At 57.8% G+C, this 18,298-nt stretch overlaps 1 protein-coding gene across 4 annotated transcripts in view; it reads left to right on the top strand.

The window, feature by feature from the left end:
- The window catches only part of SLC38A10 (solute carrier family 38 member 10), a 41,347-nt gene extending 24,873 nt beyond the window's left edge, over positions 1-16,474 (top strand). For 2 of the 4 annotated variants that reach the window (XM_057713891.1, XM_057713894.1), the window contains 6 exons: positions 4,157-4,328; positions 10,015-10,182; positions 10,406-10,858; positions 11,399-11,518; positions 14,581-14,751; positions 15,022-16,474. In XM_057713891.1, coding sequence (XP_057569874.1) covers positions 4,157-4,328; positions 10,015-10,182; positions 10,406-10,858; positions 11,399-11,518; positions 14,581-14,751; positions 15,022-16,052 — 2,115 coding nt within the window. In that variant the 3' untranslated portion in view covers positions 16,053-16,474. The remainder of the gene's footprint in view (positions 1-4,156; positions 4,329-10,014; positions 10,183-10,405; positions 10,859-11,398; positions 11,519-14,580; positions 14,752-15,021) is intronic. The other 2 variants (XM_057713893.1, XM_057713895.1) reach the window with 2 other exon arrangements.
- Positions 16,475-18,298: the final 1,824 nt, after the last annotated feature.

Raw genomic sequence — 18,298 nt, forward strand, 5'->3', positions numbered from 1 at the left:
ACACACTCAGAAGTGTGGCTGGAGTGTGGGGTGCAGACCTGGGGCCTGGAGGGCACCTGCTTGGGGTGTGTCCCGCCTGTCCTGGGAGCCCAGGCTGCTGTTCCCCAGACAGCACAGACCTGGCATCAGCCTGAGTCCATCTGCCTCAGATGCCTGAGCGCTGCCAGCTCAGGGGTGCTCGTTCCTGGCCCCAGACCTTGGGAAGAGCCAGGGAAAGCGGGGGGCGTAGGTGATGAGCCCATCACAGCTGCGCCAGAGAAAGGCAGGAAAGGGTATTCTGAGAAACGTCCTCAGAAGAATAAGCAGGGACCTCAAAAACACAATTGGCCCTTAGTGAATCGAAAAGAAACCTTCTCTGTCATTACCAGTTCATCCTTTATCTTGAAAATGAGAACTCAGAGGGGTCTCTCCAGTGGGGCTGAGGCAGAAAGGGTGGGCTTCGATGTCCAGAGTTGACGCTGTGCCCGGGAGCCAGCAGGGGGAGCAGGGCCACTTGGGACTCACAGGAGGCAGTGGAGCCCTGAGCCGGAGCTGCACTGGCCTCCGTGCTCTGTGCTTGGCCTCTGTGCGCCGTCCTCCAGCCGAGCACTGGGGAGCAGGGAGCACCTGTGGGGAGGGCCCAAAGGCACTACTGTGCTCCTGAAACAGGGACATAACTGTGCACCGGCACCCATTGGGACCTCACCTAGAGCGTGACGCCCTGGCCCCAGGGCTGGGATGCCTGCCATACCCTGATCACACTGCCCTGGAGACCCAAATCAGGGTGCACGCGGCGGGCTCTGGAGCCCCTGCCTCAAGGCGTGGGCTTCATTTGAACCTGTACATCTTCATTCTCATGTGTGAGCAGTGAAAGAGGGGACACTCCCTGGCCAGTGGCTTCTCTCTGGTTTGGAGTTGGGGACCCTAGCAGATTGGGAGCCCTGGGATGTCGCATTGCACGTGGTCCCCAGGCTGAACCCCGGGTTTTGCTGCACGTACCTGGGCTGAGATGTCAGGATGTGTTTGCGTTTCTCCTCCTGATGGCTCTGCAGCTGGTTAAGAATAGAAGTCAGGGCTGTGTGATCAGATGGCTGGTGCACCAGCCTTGCTCACCAACCTTGTCGCATTTCGAAGCAGCTCTTGGACTTGCAGGAAGTTGTTCCTGGAAGACAGGTTCTATAGGCACAGGTGCCCTCCTGTCCCTGTCCTGAGGCTGTGACAGCCCTGTACCCCGCTGGCTGCCCCTGTGTTCCTGGTCGTCCATTGCTGCTGGCTGGTGCAGTGCAGACCTCGGCTGTGGCCCCTTCTTCTGGAGCAGCGTCTCTTCCTCATCAGGACTTTGGGAGCTGGTGATTGTCCCTGTTCACACACGTGCAGCCGTCAGCCTCACAAACTTCATGGCAGAACGGTGATCTGGGAGCTCTGGCCTCTCGTGATGCTGGGGCCTCGTGGACGCCTCAGGCCTTTGGTTGTTGCAGGGGTGTGGGGGGGTTCTATGGTCGGTGGGTACTTGTCATGGCTGCCCTGGGGACTTGGCCAGCACCTGTGCCCTTTCCAAAGTCTGACCCACCTGACGCTGCCGTGGGGGCCGTGTTCCCGCCTCCCAGCGCATGCCTGCTTGCAGACTGCGATCTGGTCACCGCAGCAGCATCACCTGGGCCCTAGGTTCCCTGGGTGTGTGGCATGGCCCTCCCACGTCCTCTCTGTGCCCCGCAAGCTGGGGTGGCTTTGGCTTCTCTGCCTGGGGCTTTTCGTGGACCTGTGGCATTTCTTCAAAGGAAAGGGTAAGAGTGGAGAGCTGCAACATGTGACCGGTTACAAAGGGTCTGGCGGGGCCAGCAGGCTGCCCACGCTCAGACAGTGGTCAGCTGGCGAGTACCCCGCAAGAGCCCAGGGTGGCTTGAGAGCCAGGTGTGTCAGGGGATGAGAGGGGTCTCAGCAAAGGGTGGGATGGAGACTTCCACCGGGTCAGGGAGCACAGGTTGGGCATCTTCATGGACAGGGTGGAGCCAGGGACACACTTTGCTAGCGGAGTCGTGGGATGTCTGGGCCGGGGGCAGTGGCAGGTGTGTGCGTGGCACCAGGTGGAGCTTCCTGCAGACTCTTCGTAAATTGAGTTTAAGTTGACGCTTTCTTGGTCCTTTTTGGGAAGCTTGCTGTCTCCCAGCATTGATGGAGTTAACGTTTTTTATTTTGAGTGCGATTTGTTTCTTTAAGGCCAGAAAGCCCAGAGTTGAAATAAATCGTTCACAGCTACAGATGAGATGTTGCCTTTGGCTTGTCCGTTTCCCATGGAATGTTCAGTGATGTCCCCGTAAAAATAACCCAACGAAAAACAACCAAGCAGATGTCTTTGTCTCCATGTCAAAACCATTTTAGGGGCTGCCCAAATCAGAGCCTGGAGGGGGATGGGGTTCTGCTGGTGAAGCCTGGGCTCATGGCATCCCCACCTGGCGCTGTCCTGGGGGTCGTTCTAGAGCTGTCTTCTCCCCTCTGGCCGGCCATGTGGGCAGAACCACTTTGGCCATGTGAGTATTCTAGGGCTCTCTCTCCGTCTTGTCCTCATTCTGTTGATGCTGCGGGGTCTAAGTCAGGACATGAAGTTCTTTTTGTCGTTTCTCTGGAGAAATGCAAGATGCAAGCGATTTAAAGTTTTTTTCTTATTTAATTTTTTAAAACTACTTTGATCGCCTCTGGATACCATTGCTCTTCGAATCTTCCCTTCATGGTGAGCGGCTGTAATGTGCTGCTCTTTGAGCGCACAGCTGAAGCTGGGCATCCACATGTTTTTAAGGAAATAATTTGGGGTGAGGGACAGGAGTCAGGAGCTCTTGACCCCAAGCTGTGTACAGTCTTCTGATGCTGCTCAGACCCCAGGGGCTCAAGTCCAACAGTATCCCCACGCGCACCTGACTGAGGCCAGCTGGTGGTCCGTGTCGCAGGGGCCTCTCGAGTCCACGGCACTGACTGGGCCTCCCTGAACCATGGCTGACCCTGGAGCACGGCCAGCATTTTGCCTCCATGAGCCCTGCACCAGCTCAGTGTTTCTGGAGTGGCGGCGGTGGAGATGGACTTTCTCCCTTAGGTTCTCCTCATTGGTTGGCACCCACCTTCAGGAGCACAGGTCCTTTCTTCCTGTGGAAAATCTTCCTTCTCTAATTGTGTTGGGCCTGGGAAAGTCTCAGTGGTTCTTTTGAACTGATATTTTTTAAAGAGTCAATGTGCCTTTCAGAAAAGATTTGAGTTCTGGCTCTGAGAGCGCGCAGAGGTGGGTGGTGGGGTGCCCTGGCTCTTTAGGCAGGCTGCCTCGCGGCTCCCCTCTGTGGAACCAGGAGTTACTGCTCCCTGGGGAGAGCCACGTGGGCCGGGCCGGGAAGGGCAGAACAAGCAGTGTCCGCTGCTGTGGCAGCAGAAGTAACACGGAGGGCGTCAGCCCAGCGGGTGCAGGAGCTGCAGGGGAGACGGAGTTACACAACATGGGGTGCGTGTACCGAGTCACTGAGGGCAGCGCTTATGATCAGCCTCGGGGCCATCACAGGAGGGACGGGGTGGGGATGAGGCCCCTTGGTGAGCAGTAGTGCCTCCAGCTCAGCTCGCTGGGCAGCACCGATGGGCACCGACAGCCCAAGGGGGTGAGGAGCCACCTCCTTCACAGCCGTCTCCCCGTCTGTGCCCTGCAACTTGCAGGCATGTCTAGCCTGCTGGGTGACGCTGGGGACAGGCCATGTGTAGCCGGGCACCCAGTGGCCTGGGCCCTCTACTGGGCGAGGGGGTGGAACAAGCAAGGGCCTCCTTCAAGATGGGCAGATGCCCCGAGATTCTTGCTCTTCTGGCCAAAACCATCAAGGGGCCCGATCTCTGCAGCAGTAGGCACGGGCAGGCGTGGCCGCTGGGCTCTCCAAGGCGCCTGGCCAGTGAGCTTGGGTGTCTCCAGCCAGCAGGCCCCTCCGTATCACACTTGCTGCCCCTGCTCCCTCATGACACACCCCCGACCGTGCCCCATCGCCAGTGTGGCTCCTGCAGGCGTGGCTGATGGTGGTCACATTGATCAGTTAGTGACCATCATCTACTGGTCAGTGTGCTCGGAGTCTCTGTGGGCTGTGCCCCACCCCCAGGGAGGGCAGGGGCACAGGGACTGGGTGGCGCCTTTAGCTCTTGTGGCCTTTGTCTCATCCAGGTGGTGCTCTGGGTCGGCCTGGGCATCCTGGTGGTCAGCACACACACCACCCTGTCTGTGAGCCAGGAGACTCCTGTGGACTTGGCAAAGGAAGCCCCAGGCGGCAGGCTTGGAGAGGCCGAGGGCGCGATGAAGGCAGAGGCAGCCCAGCTCCCAGGTACGCGGCTCCCAGGTACGCGGCTCCCGGGTACGCGGCTCCCAGGTACGCACACAGGCCCGCAGCCTTCTTGGAGGCACCCCAGCAGCGTCACCTTGGGTGATGGAGGGAGCAGGGGGCCTCCAGGGGACAGACAGATGGCAGACAGCAGGGCCGAGATCTCAGCACCCCCACTTAGAGTGGTGACAGGTAAGTCACCTCGTTGTGGGTGTCACTCACGTTTGCCTGTTTTGTTTTGAGGATGTAAATTTTAAGCCAGATTTTCCTGATGTCAGTGATGCCCATCAGCTTTGTTTCCTCTTTGACCTTCTGTATTTCTTGTCGATCTGCCCGTGGCTAGAGGGTTGAGCCACACTCCCCCATGAGCTGCAGGCCTACCTCGGAAGGCTCCCCAGTGTGGTGGCCCTGTCACCCATCTGTGGCAAGGCCCATGGGGTGCAGAGTGCTTTCCAAGCGTGGCTTTCTAGGGTACAGCAGGAGCTCCGTTGCATCTGGGGGCATTGGGAGAGAAGAGGTGTCTTGGAGCCTGTGGACTTCCCAGGCCTAGATAGGAGGGGTGCAGGGAGGGCTCCCTCCATCTGGCCTATCCCCTTCTAGCAGCTGCGAGTGGCGTCGGGCTCAGGTGCTGGTGGGTGGTGCTGTCTACAATAACATTCATCCTGGGGGCTTCCGCCCTGACAATGGCTGGGTTTTGTGTATTCATACTGATGGTGTGTGCATGTCTGCTCACCTCCCCTGCAAAGAGACCCCTGGCTTGGATTGAGATTCCCCAGGCTGCCTGGCTGGTATTCCCTTCTGCGGGAGCAGTGCTGGGTGCTTGTGGATTCCAGGTCCCTTTGGGTGGTGATGGCTAAGAAGCCCAGGTGGAAGCCCTGGTCTCTCCACCTACTGTGACTGACAAAAGGAAAGCTCTCAAGGGCTGTCCAGGGAGGCAAGCATGCCAGGTGCTTGCAGGGCCGGGCTGCCCGCAGCCAGAAGCACGGGGCTCTTGGATGTGTCGCTGTCTCTGTTCCAGCCTTACCTCCCTGTGCTCGGAAAGCCCCTGCAGTGCCCGTGCCCCACATCAACTTCCTGCAGGATAACAGTCTATCCTGGGGCTCTTTTTAGGAAGCCCTGAGCCCAGAGTAGCTGGGCATGCTCTCCTGCTTTCCTGGGATGGCAAGGGCCAGCGAGAAGACTCCCCCTTTGGCGGGTCCCCTGCAAAGAGGACCCCTGTGAACAGCAGGGCTCAGCAGAGAGGTTAATCCGAGTGGTCAGAAGCTGCCTGGGCATCCCGCGGCAAGCTGCATGGATTAAGTAATTTGGACGGGAAAAACGTCTCCTTAAAGAGGGAAGTAGATGTCACTTCTCCACCCCTGTTGGCAGCCCCGGGTGTCCTGGCCCCGTGTGCTTTGGGGACACCCCCAGCAGAACTAGACTCAGACCCTCAGCTGGCTGTGGGCCTGCCCAGTAGTGGGCTTCTCGGCATCGGTTGCTGTAATCGGCCCCGGGCTGCCTGTCCCCACGGCGCTATGCGGCCTCCAGCCCATGGCCGGTGCGAGCAGCTGCATCCTGTCGTGGAGGCGGGCCCCGGGCTCACCTGGAGCTGCCGCAGCCACATCTGGTTTCCATTTCTTCCACGAGTCTGTAACAAACACATGGCCCCTCTCAGAACCACATGCCGTTTGTTTAACTCAGTCTCCGTGTTTCTCACCCCCGGCCTCCCCGTCATTGATGGGTTGCCTCGTTGAAGCAGAGTGGGGCCCGTGGGGCCTTGGCCGCGTGCCCTGCAGACGTCTGCCCATCAGCGTGTGAGGCGGGTTTATTGGCCTGTTTGATGTCGAAGAGACCGAACAGTACCAACTTTCCTCAGAGCGCAAGTTGGCCTTGAGACTGGGGGAGCCCTGCCCTCCTGGGGACATGTGGGACTGGCCACCCCCAGCCTGGCACTCTCGGAAAGTGCAGAGCCCAGGACACACTTGGTGTGGACAGAACAGGTGGCCGGGCCCTTTAGGAAAGGCTACGAGGCCGCTCACCTAAGGCTGATGGCCCCCTCGGGGGTCTGGCGGGTGGGTTCAGAGTTTGTAATACTCTCAGCTCCTCCTTTGAACATGGCCTTGTCCCCTTTCTTTCTCTCCCTCCCAGCCCGCAGCTTCTCTTGGTGTTGGGGCCACCTTGGCCACAGCTTGTACAGCTTGTCTCTCTCCCCAGCGGTGACTCGGCCCTGCTTCTGCTGGGTGGGAAAGAAGAGGAAGGGCCAGGACGGGGCCTGTGGGCAACAACCTGTTTGTGTGGGGACACAGGTGGCAGAGGGTGATCACAGGCCTGAGTGGGAGCTCTCCCCCCTTGCCCCCAGCCCTATCTAATTGCTCTTCTGAGGATGCGTCCTTTCTGCTGCTGCGCCAGCTGCTGGAGCACGCAGACGGGAAAGCGTCCGAACTCCTGCAGCAGATGCTGGCTTGCCCATGGGGAGGCCCAACTCACAGCCCTCCCTGTGCCCTGCAGAGAAGGGGCTGTTAAGACCGCTGTGCTGCGTGATTTCTGTTCAGTTTTTCTGCCCGTTCGTCAGGACACGGCTGTGAGCTCATTTCACCGGTGCTAAGATAACCACATCAGCTGCAGCCGAATCTGGAAGGACTCCTCGGGGGTGGGAGGGGCACTGCCTCCCGTGTCCAGCCCCGAGTGACCGGCCCATGCCCCCTCCACCTGCTGCCCGTGGGCAAACGCACCTGTCTGCAGAAGAGCCGTGATGGTGAGCCAGACGGGGCCACCGGGCTACCCAGCGAGGACTTTGGGTCCAAGGACCCATTGGGATTCCTGAACATTCATAAGAGTGTAATAGCGTTTCCCTTGCTGCCTAAGTCAAAAAGAGTGGGGGTTAACAAGTAAAACCTTCTTACGGCAGCAGCAAGGCGGTTGCTTCGAAGGTTGTCTGGAAAGTTTCTTTAAAGCAGCGCCTGGCCTTTTAAGGGAACATTGGCGGCCACTCCTGCTCTCTGTACGGCCCCGGGGTCCTGTGCGTCTCCTGAATGTGGGTTTCCCCTCCAGTCAACAGGGACTCATTCTGCGGGACTCAGGTGTGATTTTGAAAGTCACTTTATTTTTATGCTTGGCAGTCAGAGAGGACTGCTTCCATCTTTACTGATCACAAGATACAGAGAGAGACGCCCCCGGACTCAGAATGGGGTCCTGCAGAGGAGAGTTGGCAAAGAAGAGCCCCCAGCCCCGACCCTGTCTTCCAAGGTGGAACCAGCCTCGCAGGCAGACTCTCGTTGCCATGGACAGACCTACTGTAGATGTCGCACCTGCAAACTGCCGCACGTCCCCCGATTTTAGAACGAATTGCGGGTGTCTATGGCCTTCGGTCCTCCATCTCCCCGAGCCAGTTACAGAATCACCTGGCGCCTGCACTGGATGCGGGAAGGAGAGTCTGACGCCTGACTGTCCGATGGCCTGTCTTGGAGCTCCTGGCCAGAAGCACCGACAGCAGGGTCTGAGTGTGGATGAGGCTGAGCAGGTCGGACGCTCCACCACCCGTCAGAACGAAGCAGTCATGGCATATCCCTCGTGGTTTCTGCTTTGGGGAGCGGAGGCCATGACCTTGAGGCCAGAGGAGGCCCATCCAGGCTGGAGCGCCCTCTGCTGGCCAGTCCCTGCCAACCCACGGCTGCCTCTGGGAGGAGAGCCCGGCAGCGCCTCTGGCCCAGCCGCTCATCCTGCTGTTGCCCGGCCTTTGGCCTTCGTCCTTCCCTGGGGTGACTACACGGACAATTTCCCGTCCGCGCCACTGCGGGCGCCTCCTTCTAGAGCCAAGCCACAAGCCTTGGAGCGCGGGCTGTTTTTCAGTTGCTAATTGGGAAGTTTTGTGTTAGTTTTACTGAGGCCCAGAGGCATTGCTGGCAGACTGTCCCCTCGAGGAGCTCTGTTTAAGAAAACATCCATTGCCGAGGACAGTTGCGAAGTGCCAAAAGCCCAGCCCTCTGCAGGCAGGGTGGCCGCGCCCTGCGCCCTGTGCCCCTCGCACACCTGAGTCTCCAGGTCATTCCTTTGCCTGATGACGGATGGATTTTTGTTCCCTGCTGAGAAAGTGACTTGGTCCTATGACATGATGATGGTCTTTGTTTTGTTGTGTTCTTCCTTCCCTTCCTGGCCCTCTTTCTGAGCTTTGTAATCCACTGGACCCACACCTCTTGATTCTGAGCACAGGGGCCTGTGTGGGCTGGGACGGGGGTGTTAACTGTGGCGTGGCGGAGGCGCCACAGGCTTATTAGAATCAGCTTCTTTCTTTCTTTTTTTTTTAAATTAATTAATTTATTTATTTATTGGCTGTGCTGGGTCTTCGTTGCTGTACATGGGCTTTCTCTAGTTGTGGTGAGCGGGGGCTACTCTTCACTGTGGTGCGTGGACTCCTCATTGCCGTGACTTTTCTTGTTGCGGAAAGCGGGCTCTAGGCGCATGGGCTTCAGTAGTTGTAGCACATGGGCTCAGTAGTTGTGGCTCTTGGGCTCTAAAGCTCAGGCTCAATAGTTGTGGCACACGGGCTTAGTTGCTCCGTGGCATGTGGAATCTTCCTGGAGCAGGGATCGAACCTGTGTCCCCTGCATTGGCAGGCAGATTCTTAACCACTGCGCCACCTAAAAAGTCCTTGAATCAGCTTCTTGATTGAACTGTGGGGTCCCGAGTCTGGCTCTTGCCCAGCACAATCCCCTCTCCAGTTGGGACACTAAACCTCAGCTACTAAGACGCTCCCACCAGCACGGCAGGTTGGCCCAGGTCCCGTCTCCTCCTTTGGGGGAGGGAGCAGGCCCACCTGAAGAGGACTGTCATGAATCCCCCCCAGAGTCCCTTTCGGGTTTGCCACTGCGGGGGATTCCACCTCCCCTTTTGCAGGCAGCTTGTGCCTTAGAGGGGTAAAGAGGTTGCTTCCGGCCTCTGGGATGAAATGACTTTTTAAACGTGTTTTTTCCCCAGATAGTTTTTTTAGTTTCTGCCACGTTGGCCTAACAGGTAGAAAGTGGTTTTGTTAATGGAGAGAGTTTCCTAATAGGCTCCATTTTGGCCCCATTCTGCGGGCCATCTTCATGCACCTCTCCCCAGGGACCTGCGGTGACCGTGTGGGGGAGGTCTTGGACCTGCTGGAGGATGAGGAGGCCTGTGGGATACGGGCACCTGTGGGAGGCCGGAAGTGGGAGGCTAGAGGGTCCAGCTTTGTGTGCTGTGCCTCTTTCTCACCTTCCTTTTGATGGGAATTTTCACTTCTGCAGCAAAAAGTTGACAGAATTGCAAATCAGCCTCCCTCAGGCATTTTCCTTAAGCTTCTCTTATCCTCCCCTTCCCCCTTGGCCTGCAGCAAGAGGTTGGTTGGCTTGGGCGGGGCGGGGGGGGGGGGGGGGGGTCCCCAGGCTGCAAATGGTGGGTTCGTGCTGCCACCTGGTGGTGGTGGCCAGGCTTATGCGCAGTGTTGCTCTTCTGCACCCAGTTAGGTGTAAATTGCATCTTGACGTATTTTTGTTATGAATACACATGAAAAATGACAGTTTTCTGTGCTACTTAGCTGCTAATGATCGAACAGGAAAAAAAATAACTGCTTAGGCTCTGCCATTCGACTGGGAAATGTGATTACAATCCAGGGAAACCCGCCCAGTTGCCGTGTTGATTGGCGTGTTGATTGGCGGCGTAGCCATGTGGAAACACCGCTCAATTATCTGTGCCGTGCTTACAGGCCAGAATCCAATTGTGGAAGTGGCCGAGGACAGCCGAGATAAGCCGAAGGTGCCGAATGAGAAAGATGAGGTAGAGCAGGCCCAGATTAAGGGCCCTGTGAATGTGCCCCCAAGGGAAGACGCCAAGGAGAAACAGGAGGAGGCACAGCTGGATCGCCCTGGGCAAGGTGCTGTGACTGCCTGGATGGGGGTGGGGGGTTGGGGGCGGTGTCCACGGGAGAGGGAAGTCAGCTGGACAGCGGTCCGTGCGGTTGGTCGAGACAAGAGCTCAGTTCACAGGCCTGGAGAGGGAAGGCCGCCCTGGGAGGGAAGGCCAGGCCACCCCCCACCCCTCCCCACCCACCCTACCCCACCCCCGCCCATTCCCCCACATCGTCCATCTCCTTCCAGGAGTTGCAGTACCTCTGGGCGAGGCCCACCGCCACGAACCTCCCATCCCTCACGACAAGGTGGTGGTGGATGAAGGTCAAGACCGAGAAGGACTGGAGAAGGAGCATCCATCCAAACGTGTGGATGAAAGGGCCCTGGGGGGCAAGGGTCAGATGGCACTGCCCCTGCTGGATTCAGAACGAGAGAGACCCAGACAGGACCAGGCTTTGGAGGCAGTGGGTGGTCTTCCTAAAGATCCCCAGAAGGTTCCAGAAGAAAATGGTCAGCCAGCCATTGAGCCTGTGAAGGAGGACCTGGGGCCGGGCAACAGGGCTGTGCATCCAGGGCCCCAGGCGGTGCTCCCCGAGGGCCAGGGTGTCCTGCAGGCAGGTGCAGGGGCCAGAGCAGACGGTGCCCTGCTGCCTGGCCATGCCGCGGGGGCTGTGGGCAAGCCGGCAGAGAAGAACGAGCCTGGTGGGTGTGGGCCCTTTCCATGTGGGGCCCGGGAGAGGCTGGGGAAGGGGCAGGAGAAACCGACCATCCTCACTTCTGTCACACTGCCTTTCTTTTCTCGCGAGATCAGCATGTGCATGTAGCAGCCCTTCTGCAGCTGTCGAGGGCTTGGCAGCTACTCTGATATCTGTCACATACTTGTTTGCCAGACCCGTAAACGTCAGGTGCCGAGCTACTCCTGCGTGTCTGGGCGCTCACGGGGCATAGCGCTGGCCTGACGGGTGGTGCATTGTTAAGTGCCGTCTCAGAGCTGCTGAGGACGGTCCCTGCATGTTAATTGGCGAAGGTAGTTAACCCTGGCTCTCTGTCGCCAGCCTATGAGATGCTAAATATTTTTTATTACCTCCCTGGTAACTCATCAGGTTGAATATACACTGTGCTACAGGGGAGGGACGAGTGACGTGGAGGTGATTTTAAGAAACTTGTGCCTCCTTCTCTTGTCTCTCCGCTACCTTCTTCTGAGTTTTCTGCAAACGTCCTAAGTTTTTGCCGTGTGTGCAGGTGGGAAGGCTCCCCTCCCCGAGGAGAAGCCAGGCCCGGGGGCTGCGCCGCAGGCAGAGCCTCGAGAGCAGAGGACCGAGGAGGGACAGGGCGGGGACCACGCCGGCAGCAAGCTGGAGGGTAAGACCTTCGCTTTCTCCCTGCATCCTCCGGGGACCTGGAGACACCTGCCCCTCCCTTCCAGAAGTGGACTGAGGTGGGCAAGGAGCCACAGGTGCCCGTCGTTTTGGGGGCCTTCCCAGGGCCGCAGCCTCTGCACTTGCCAGTTTCCTGCTGAGGAAAGCTCTTAAATAGCTCCTCTACCCACGAACAGCCTTTTCTCCTCCCTGGGAACGTTTTTTATGTCTTTTTTCTCTTCCCTTTAAAAAAAAAACTCACTGTCATGTGATTTTCTGTTACCATTTGTATCTCATTTCAAAATAGATATGTTAATATTTCCAGGAGTCACCAGGTGTGGGGGCTTTAGTGAGGGTGGGAGAGCCGGTGACTCACTGGTGTCTTAGCTGCCCCCACCCCAGCAGTGGCTCCCGCCCCTTCGTCTTAGTTAGGGCAGGGGTCGGGGAGAGGGTGGGATATTTCTGTCCATCTGCAGTGAAGACCCAGCACCTGTCCCAACGTGAAAGCTCATCTTATCTTTTCTCTCCAGTGAACAGAACTTGCTCTGCATCCTTCTCCAGACCTTCGTGCCCATTTTGGGGTGCTCCCAACTCTTGGCTTTTGATGCCCCCTCCTCGTGGCCCCACCTGGTGGGGCACTGCGCCTGCATTAGAGGCGTTGGCAGCCGTCCCAGCAAATGATCACCCATCCTGGTTTCTTTGGTCCCCGCCCAATCTAAGTCCCCATGGTGTCCCCATATTTGGTAGCAGTGTCCAGAGTAGCCCCTGGGTGTTTTACCCTGTGCTCTGGGAATCTGGGTCTGCGAGTGGGGATCGTGGTACAGCAGACTTGGGTGGGTTCATGGGATCTTCGTGCCTCGCTGCCCCAGGAGCTGCTTCCCAGCGGATCCTGCAGCCTCGGGATAGCCGGCCCAGAACACTGGGCAGGGATGCGGGCCAGTCCTCTGCACACTGAGGCCAGGAAGACAGAGCCGAGGGTCCTGGGATTTCCTGCAGCTTGGGAGCCGTAGGAATCCCGCTTGTTACTTTGTCTTTGGTTTCAGTCTGTTTAGCGGTCCCGGTCCTTATAATCTGTTATCTAAGCCTGTTTGATTCTTTGACTTTTTCTTTTCTGAAAAGAACTTTCATGGTTTCCTATTCTGCCTTTCTCCAAACGCCTCCCAATGGGATACGCAGCTGAAATCAGAAAGATGGTGGCAGGTAGGAGTCGGGAGGAGCATCACAGTGAAGGTGTCTGTGGGGGTTTAAAGATGCGAGAGCAGACGGTGCGGGTCCCACGTCCGGTAGCACCTTGCATGGGGCACGTGAGGCAGAGCCCAGGAGCCACACATGGTCTGCCCCCGACCCTGGCTCAGCCACCGCCCCTCAGGTAGGGTCCCCTTGATGCCCCAACCCACTCCCTTCTTGTACAGACGCCCTGGTCCCTCTTAGCCCTGCTGGGGCTCCACTGTCACCAGAGGACAGCCAGGTGCAGCCTGTGAGCGCCTGGGCCCCCAGAGATGGGGCGGGGCCTGCGTGTGACTTCCGCCATGTGCATGGCCTGGTATTAATTGCTCTGCACGTATGTTAATATCCGTGCAGCTCTCATCCCATCCATGAGCCTGGTTGCTGTGGTCCCGGTGGGCCAGGCAGGAACCCAGAGCCATATGCGGGGCTCTGGCTGGGGGCGGGGGGGCTCAGTTTGTCACCTCCACTCTGCTTCATGTCTGTCCCTGTTGCTTCTGGCTGGACATGGCGCACTTGCCCCCTCCTCCAGCCTCAGTCCAGTCTGGTCCTCCAAGGAGCCAGTGAGGCAGGGGCCTGCTCCTCAGGAACCCTCCTTGGGGACAGGTGGTATTGGCAGCACGTGGGACCATTAGGTGGTCATGAGCCATGGGTACCCAGGGTGACAGCATGGCCATGGCCGAAGGAGCTGGTCTAGAACCCTGTGGGATGGTGCTGTGCACTTCCCTTGTCTAAAGGGAGTGTGCAGAGCCCTGAGCCAATCCACGGAACGTGGGCTTTCACAGACAGGCATCTTGGTCACTTGAGGATATCTAGATGTGTGGGGAGCGGGGGGCTGGAGCACCTGGGCTGGCCAAGGGGCCCGTCCTGTCTGCGGTCGGCCTCAGCATATTCCTCATGGGCCCGCCCACCTGCGTGTCCTGGCACTGGCCTCTGGGGAGGAAGCCATGGTAGTCCCTGGGAGAAGGCCAACCCCGCCTTGTTCTGGAGGGGCACAGGTCACCATTGGGGAGAACAGGCCAGCACATCTGTGTGTGCCCAGCATGCAGGGCCCTCGCTGGGGTGTTAGCTCTCCTCGCTCACAAAATGTTCTTCTTTCTTTGGATTTGAGCTTTTACATCTGACAGCCTGTACAGTTACATCATCTTTCAGAGCTTCCTGTTTAAAGACATATGTGTTGTAAAAGGTACTTAAACCCAGACTGCTGGCTGTAAAGAGCTGACCCAGCGCAGAGGCGTTTGCAGTGCAGTGTGAGCTCCCCACACCCAAGGTGTCCAGCCTCGGGGCCTCCTCTCAGTCCACGGTCTGCGGGGGGCCCTCCTGCCCCCAGCTCACCTGGTGCTCCTCCCGTGCCCGCTGCAGCCAGCTTCCTGGGAGAGGTGGGGCCGGCGGGAGCACTGCCACAGCCTCCACCTCACTGAGGTCCCAGCTCTTGTCTCTGCCAAAGAGGAAGATGGTTGTGTTTGTTTTTAAAATTCTCATCTTGGAGGAAACTTTCTTAAAGTACCAGGGTTCCTTTTAGGATAGTTCATAGTTCAGGTCACCCCGCCTAGATCCCCGTCATTGCGGTTATGGCGTGTGACCTCCCTTTTGGCTCTCATAACCTGTGAGCCACGGTGGGAGCAAAGCAGTTGGAAGGGTGTCTGGTCACCGGAGAGGTCATGGCTGTGCCCCTGGGCGGCCTGGGCACCAGCTCAGCCGGGTGGAGAGGGGCGCCCAGGGGGCGTCCTGGGGAGGGGCCCACAGGCCACCTTGGCATTGCTGAGGGCATCATGCTACCCTCAGCCCAGCAGAATGCCTTGGCAGCCCACGGGCTCTGACTGCGTGTTTTCCAAATACCAGAAGCTGGCCGGGCGGAGATGCTGGACCACGCCGTTCTGTTGCAAGTGATTAAGGAACAGCAGGTGCAGCAGAAGCGCCTCCTGGACCAGCAGGAGAAACTGCTTGCGGTGATCGAAGAGCAGCATAAGGAGATCCACCAGCAGAGGCAGGACGGCCAGGATGGCGAGGATGGCAAGTCTGGGGGAAGGAGGGGGTGGGGGAGGGGGCTGGGCCTGCAGCGCCAGGGACAGTTGCTGCGCCCACTCGGGGAAGAGGGGTTGTCACTTAATGCACAAATGCCAGAGTCTCCTGGGGTCCCTGCACGGTTGGGTCTGTGGCTCCGTGGCCGAGAGTCCTGCTGGGCAAATTTAGGACGTGGTTCATATTCTTTGATTGCTGGCAAGCTGCGTCGGTAGCTTCTGCTCATTTCTGTGGCTAAATGGTGACTGACTTCATTTGCAGCGGATGTGCAGCCTGAGCTGGGGGTGGCCGGGCCCAGAGGCAAGGAGCAGGAGGCCCATGACGTGGGGATGGCGGACCGTCCCCCCCCACAGCCTTTGGAAGCTGTGCCCGATGCTCCTGGTCGTCCCCCGGCTCCACCCCAGGGGCACAGCCAACGCTCCCTGGAGAAGCCCGAGGGGGCCGTGGGTAGAGCCCCAGCTGTACCTCCTGGCGGTGCTGACCTAGAGCCCCGGGCAGCCGAGGCCGAGCGAAGGGAAGGCCGGCGGGGCGCTGTGCCCGAGGCCGTGGGCGCTGGCGTGCAGGAGCTGGTCCCCATGCTGGACCCCGCCAAGGCGCCCGCAAGCCCAGAGCAGCACGGTGCTGGGGACATCCCTGAGCAGAGGCAGAACGTTTTTGGTGGAGGCTCCCACGAAAGGAAGAAATCTGGAAAAGAGGCGGCAGCCCCTGGTGCAGACGCTCAGGAGGCAGGCGTGCTGGGGGTGGGGGCAGCGATCGGGGCCCCTCAGGTAAAGTCCCAGCAAGGGAGCCGAGACCGGGCACCTGGAGGCCTGTCGAGCAGGCTAGGGGGAGCAGACCCTCGGGCCCAGGCCATGTTACATCAGCCAGAACACCGGGCCGTCTCTGCCGGCGGGCAGCAGGGTGGCCATGAGGAGATGAGAAAGGAGCACGTGCCCGCTCCTGGGGAGGACACTGCTGTCCAAGAGCCCAAGCAGAGGCCGGACCCTGAGCTCGGGCCCAAATTGGCCGTGCCAGGGGATCAGAAGCCGGACAACGCCAAACCCAACCGGGACCTGAAAGTCCAGGCCGGCTCCGACCTTCGGAGGAGACGGCGGGACGTGGCTCCTCCTGCAGAGGCGGGGCCAGCCCCAAAGGACGGGGTCATCATCAGCTTCAACCCTCTGCCCGACGTTCAGGTCAACGACCTCCGCAGCGCCCTGGAGACCCAGCTGCACCAGGCCGCAGGGGGCGCCCTGCGGGTGGTCCCAGGCCGCCAGATCAAACAGCTGCCCGGGGCCCTGGAAGAGCCCTGAGCCCCATTAAGGCCACGGTGCTCCCGGTCAACCGGGGAACTTGGATCACGATGGGCGCTGCGTCCCGGATGTCTGGCCCAGGGTGGAGTCTGACGGCCCTCCAGCTGCACCCCGCTTCCAGACCAGCTCTGCTGTCCCTCTGTCCTCTTCCACTTGCCAGTGACTCAGCTCCCTGCGGCCTCGAGGAGGAGCTGCTCGCTGAGATCTGGGAAACAGGACGCCCCCCTCCTGTGCGGCTGCAGGAGCAGCCGGGATTCCGGGGGACTATGGGGGTCCCGGGTGCTGACTTAGCTCTGACCCCTGGGCCACTGTTGAGAGGCCGTCACCAGCCACGGGTATTGTTACCCCAAACTTTAATGCTTTATGGATGTTCTCTGTGCGTGTCGTACAAAACCAGAGTAAATACTTCAGCCTTTACCCTGCTTCACAGCAAATGCTGCTTCAAGTCTCAGAGGCTCAGTGGGCCTGTGAGTCCAGCTGCTTCCGTGCTGGTGCTCTGCTCTGCACACTCTTGGTCTCCCAGTCGGATGGTTGTGAGATTTAAAAAGTAAAACACACCACTGATGTCTGGTTAGTGCAGTTGGTGCCAAGGTCAGTCACCCAAAGGACCACGTACCACACACAGAAGCTGTGATCTCCAAACCCCACGGTGACACATGCTCGGCATCTCGACTGGGTGCCAGGCCCACAGGTGTGGGGGGTAGGGGAGCGCACAGCCGGCAGAGGCTGCTTCTCGTGTCTTCCGGGGCAGCCTCTCCCCTGGGTCTGCACCCCTGGGACCTACTCATCTGTCGGGAGGGTTGTGGTGTTTCATGTTGCACTTTGTTCTTAAGGCGCAGAAAGGCTGATGGTCACCCCCTGACCCCTGAGGCTGGTCTGCAGGCGACCTGGCAGGTATGCCAGGCTGTCCCCCCGTGAGCCCAGGGTCTTCACCTGCTTTGTGCTGAGTGTGCCTCGCTCCCCTGTGGGGGTAGGGGCAGCTCCAGACCCTGCCCCGAGGGGTCCGTGGGTGGGCTGCTAGCTGACCGCTGGCTGGGGTGCCCAGGGCATATGTCAGCTCCAGCCTCGGCCTCAGGTCACTCTCTTCCCCTGTGCCTTTTGAAATGGTTTTTATTGCTTACTGTAATTTGTATGTCATCTTAAAGACTAGAAAGGAATAATAAAAGGAGTGGAATTTTCTGGAGGCCAAGCTGATTCCCCATGAACCTCAAGCACTGCTCTCACAGAGGGAAGCTCGGTGAAAGGGGCCAGGTCTCGCTGCTTCCCAGCCTCCATTCTTTTTTTTTTTTTTTCTAAGAACTTTTATTTAGATACAGTTAACAGACAATAAACAGCATGTATTTAGCGTGTACAATTTGGTATCCCAATCTCCCGATTCATTCCCCCCCCAACCCTCCCAGCTTTCCCCACCTGGTGTCCATGTTTGTTCTCTACATCTTCATCTCTATTTCTGCCTTGCATTTCCTCTTTCATAGTTGTTAGCATTTGCCTTATGTATTGAGGTGCTCCTATATTGGGTGCATATATATTTATAATTGTTATCTCCTCTTCTTGGATGGATCCCTTGATCTTTATGTAATGTCCTTTCTTGTCTCTTGTAACATTTTTTATTTTAAAGTCTATTTTACCTGATATGAGTATTGCTACTCCAGCTTTCTTTTGATTTCCATTTGCATGGAATATCTTTTTCCATCCCCTCACTTTCCGTCTGTATGTGTCCCTGGGTCTGAAGTGGGTCTCTTGGAGACAGCATATACGTGGGTCTTGTTTTTGTATCCATTCAGCCAGTCTGTGTCTTTTGGTTGGTGCATTTAGTCCATTTACATTCAAGGTAATTATCAATATGTATGTTCCTATTACCATTTTCTTAATTGTTTTGTTTTTGTTTCATAGGTCCTTTTCTTCTGTTTCCCCCTTAGAGAAGTTCCTTTAGCGTTTGCTGTAGGGCTGGTTTGGTGGTGCTGAATTCTCTTAGCTGTTGCTTGTCTGTAAAGCTTTTGATTTCTCTGTCAGATCTGAATGAGATCCTTGCTGGGTAGAGTATTCTTGGTTGTAGGTTCTTCCCTTTCATCATTGTAAATATATCGAGCCACTCCCTTCTGGCTTGCAGAGTTTCTGCTGAGAAATAAGCTGTTACCCTTATGGGAGTTCCCTTGTATGTTGTCATTTTTCCTTTGTTGCTTTTAATAACTTTTCTCTGTCTTTAATTTTTGTCAGTTTGACTACTGTATGTCTTGGTGTGTTTC

Source organism: Hippopotamus amphibius, chromosome 17 (assembly GCF_030028045.1).
Source record: "Hippopotamus amphibius kiboko isolate mHipAmp2 chromosome 17, mHipAmp2.hap2, whole genome shotgun sequence".
NCBI lineage: Eukaryota > Metazoa > Chordata > Mammalia > Artiodactyla > Hippopotamidae > Hippopotamus > Hippopotamus amphibius.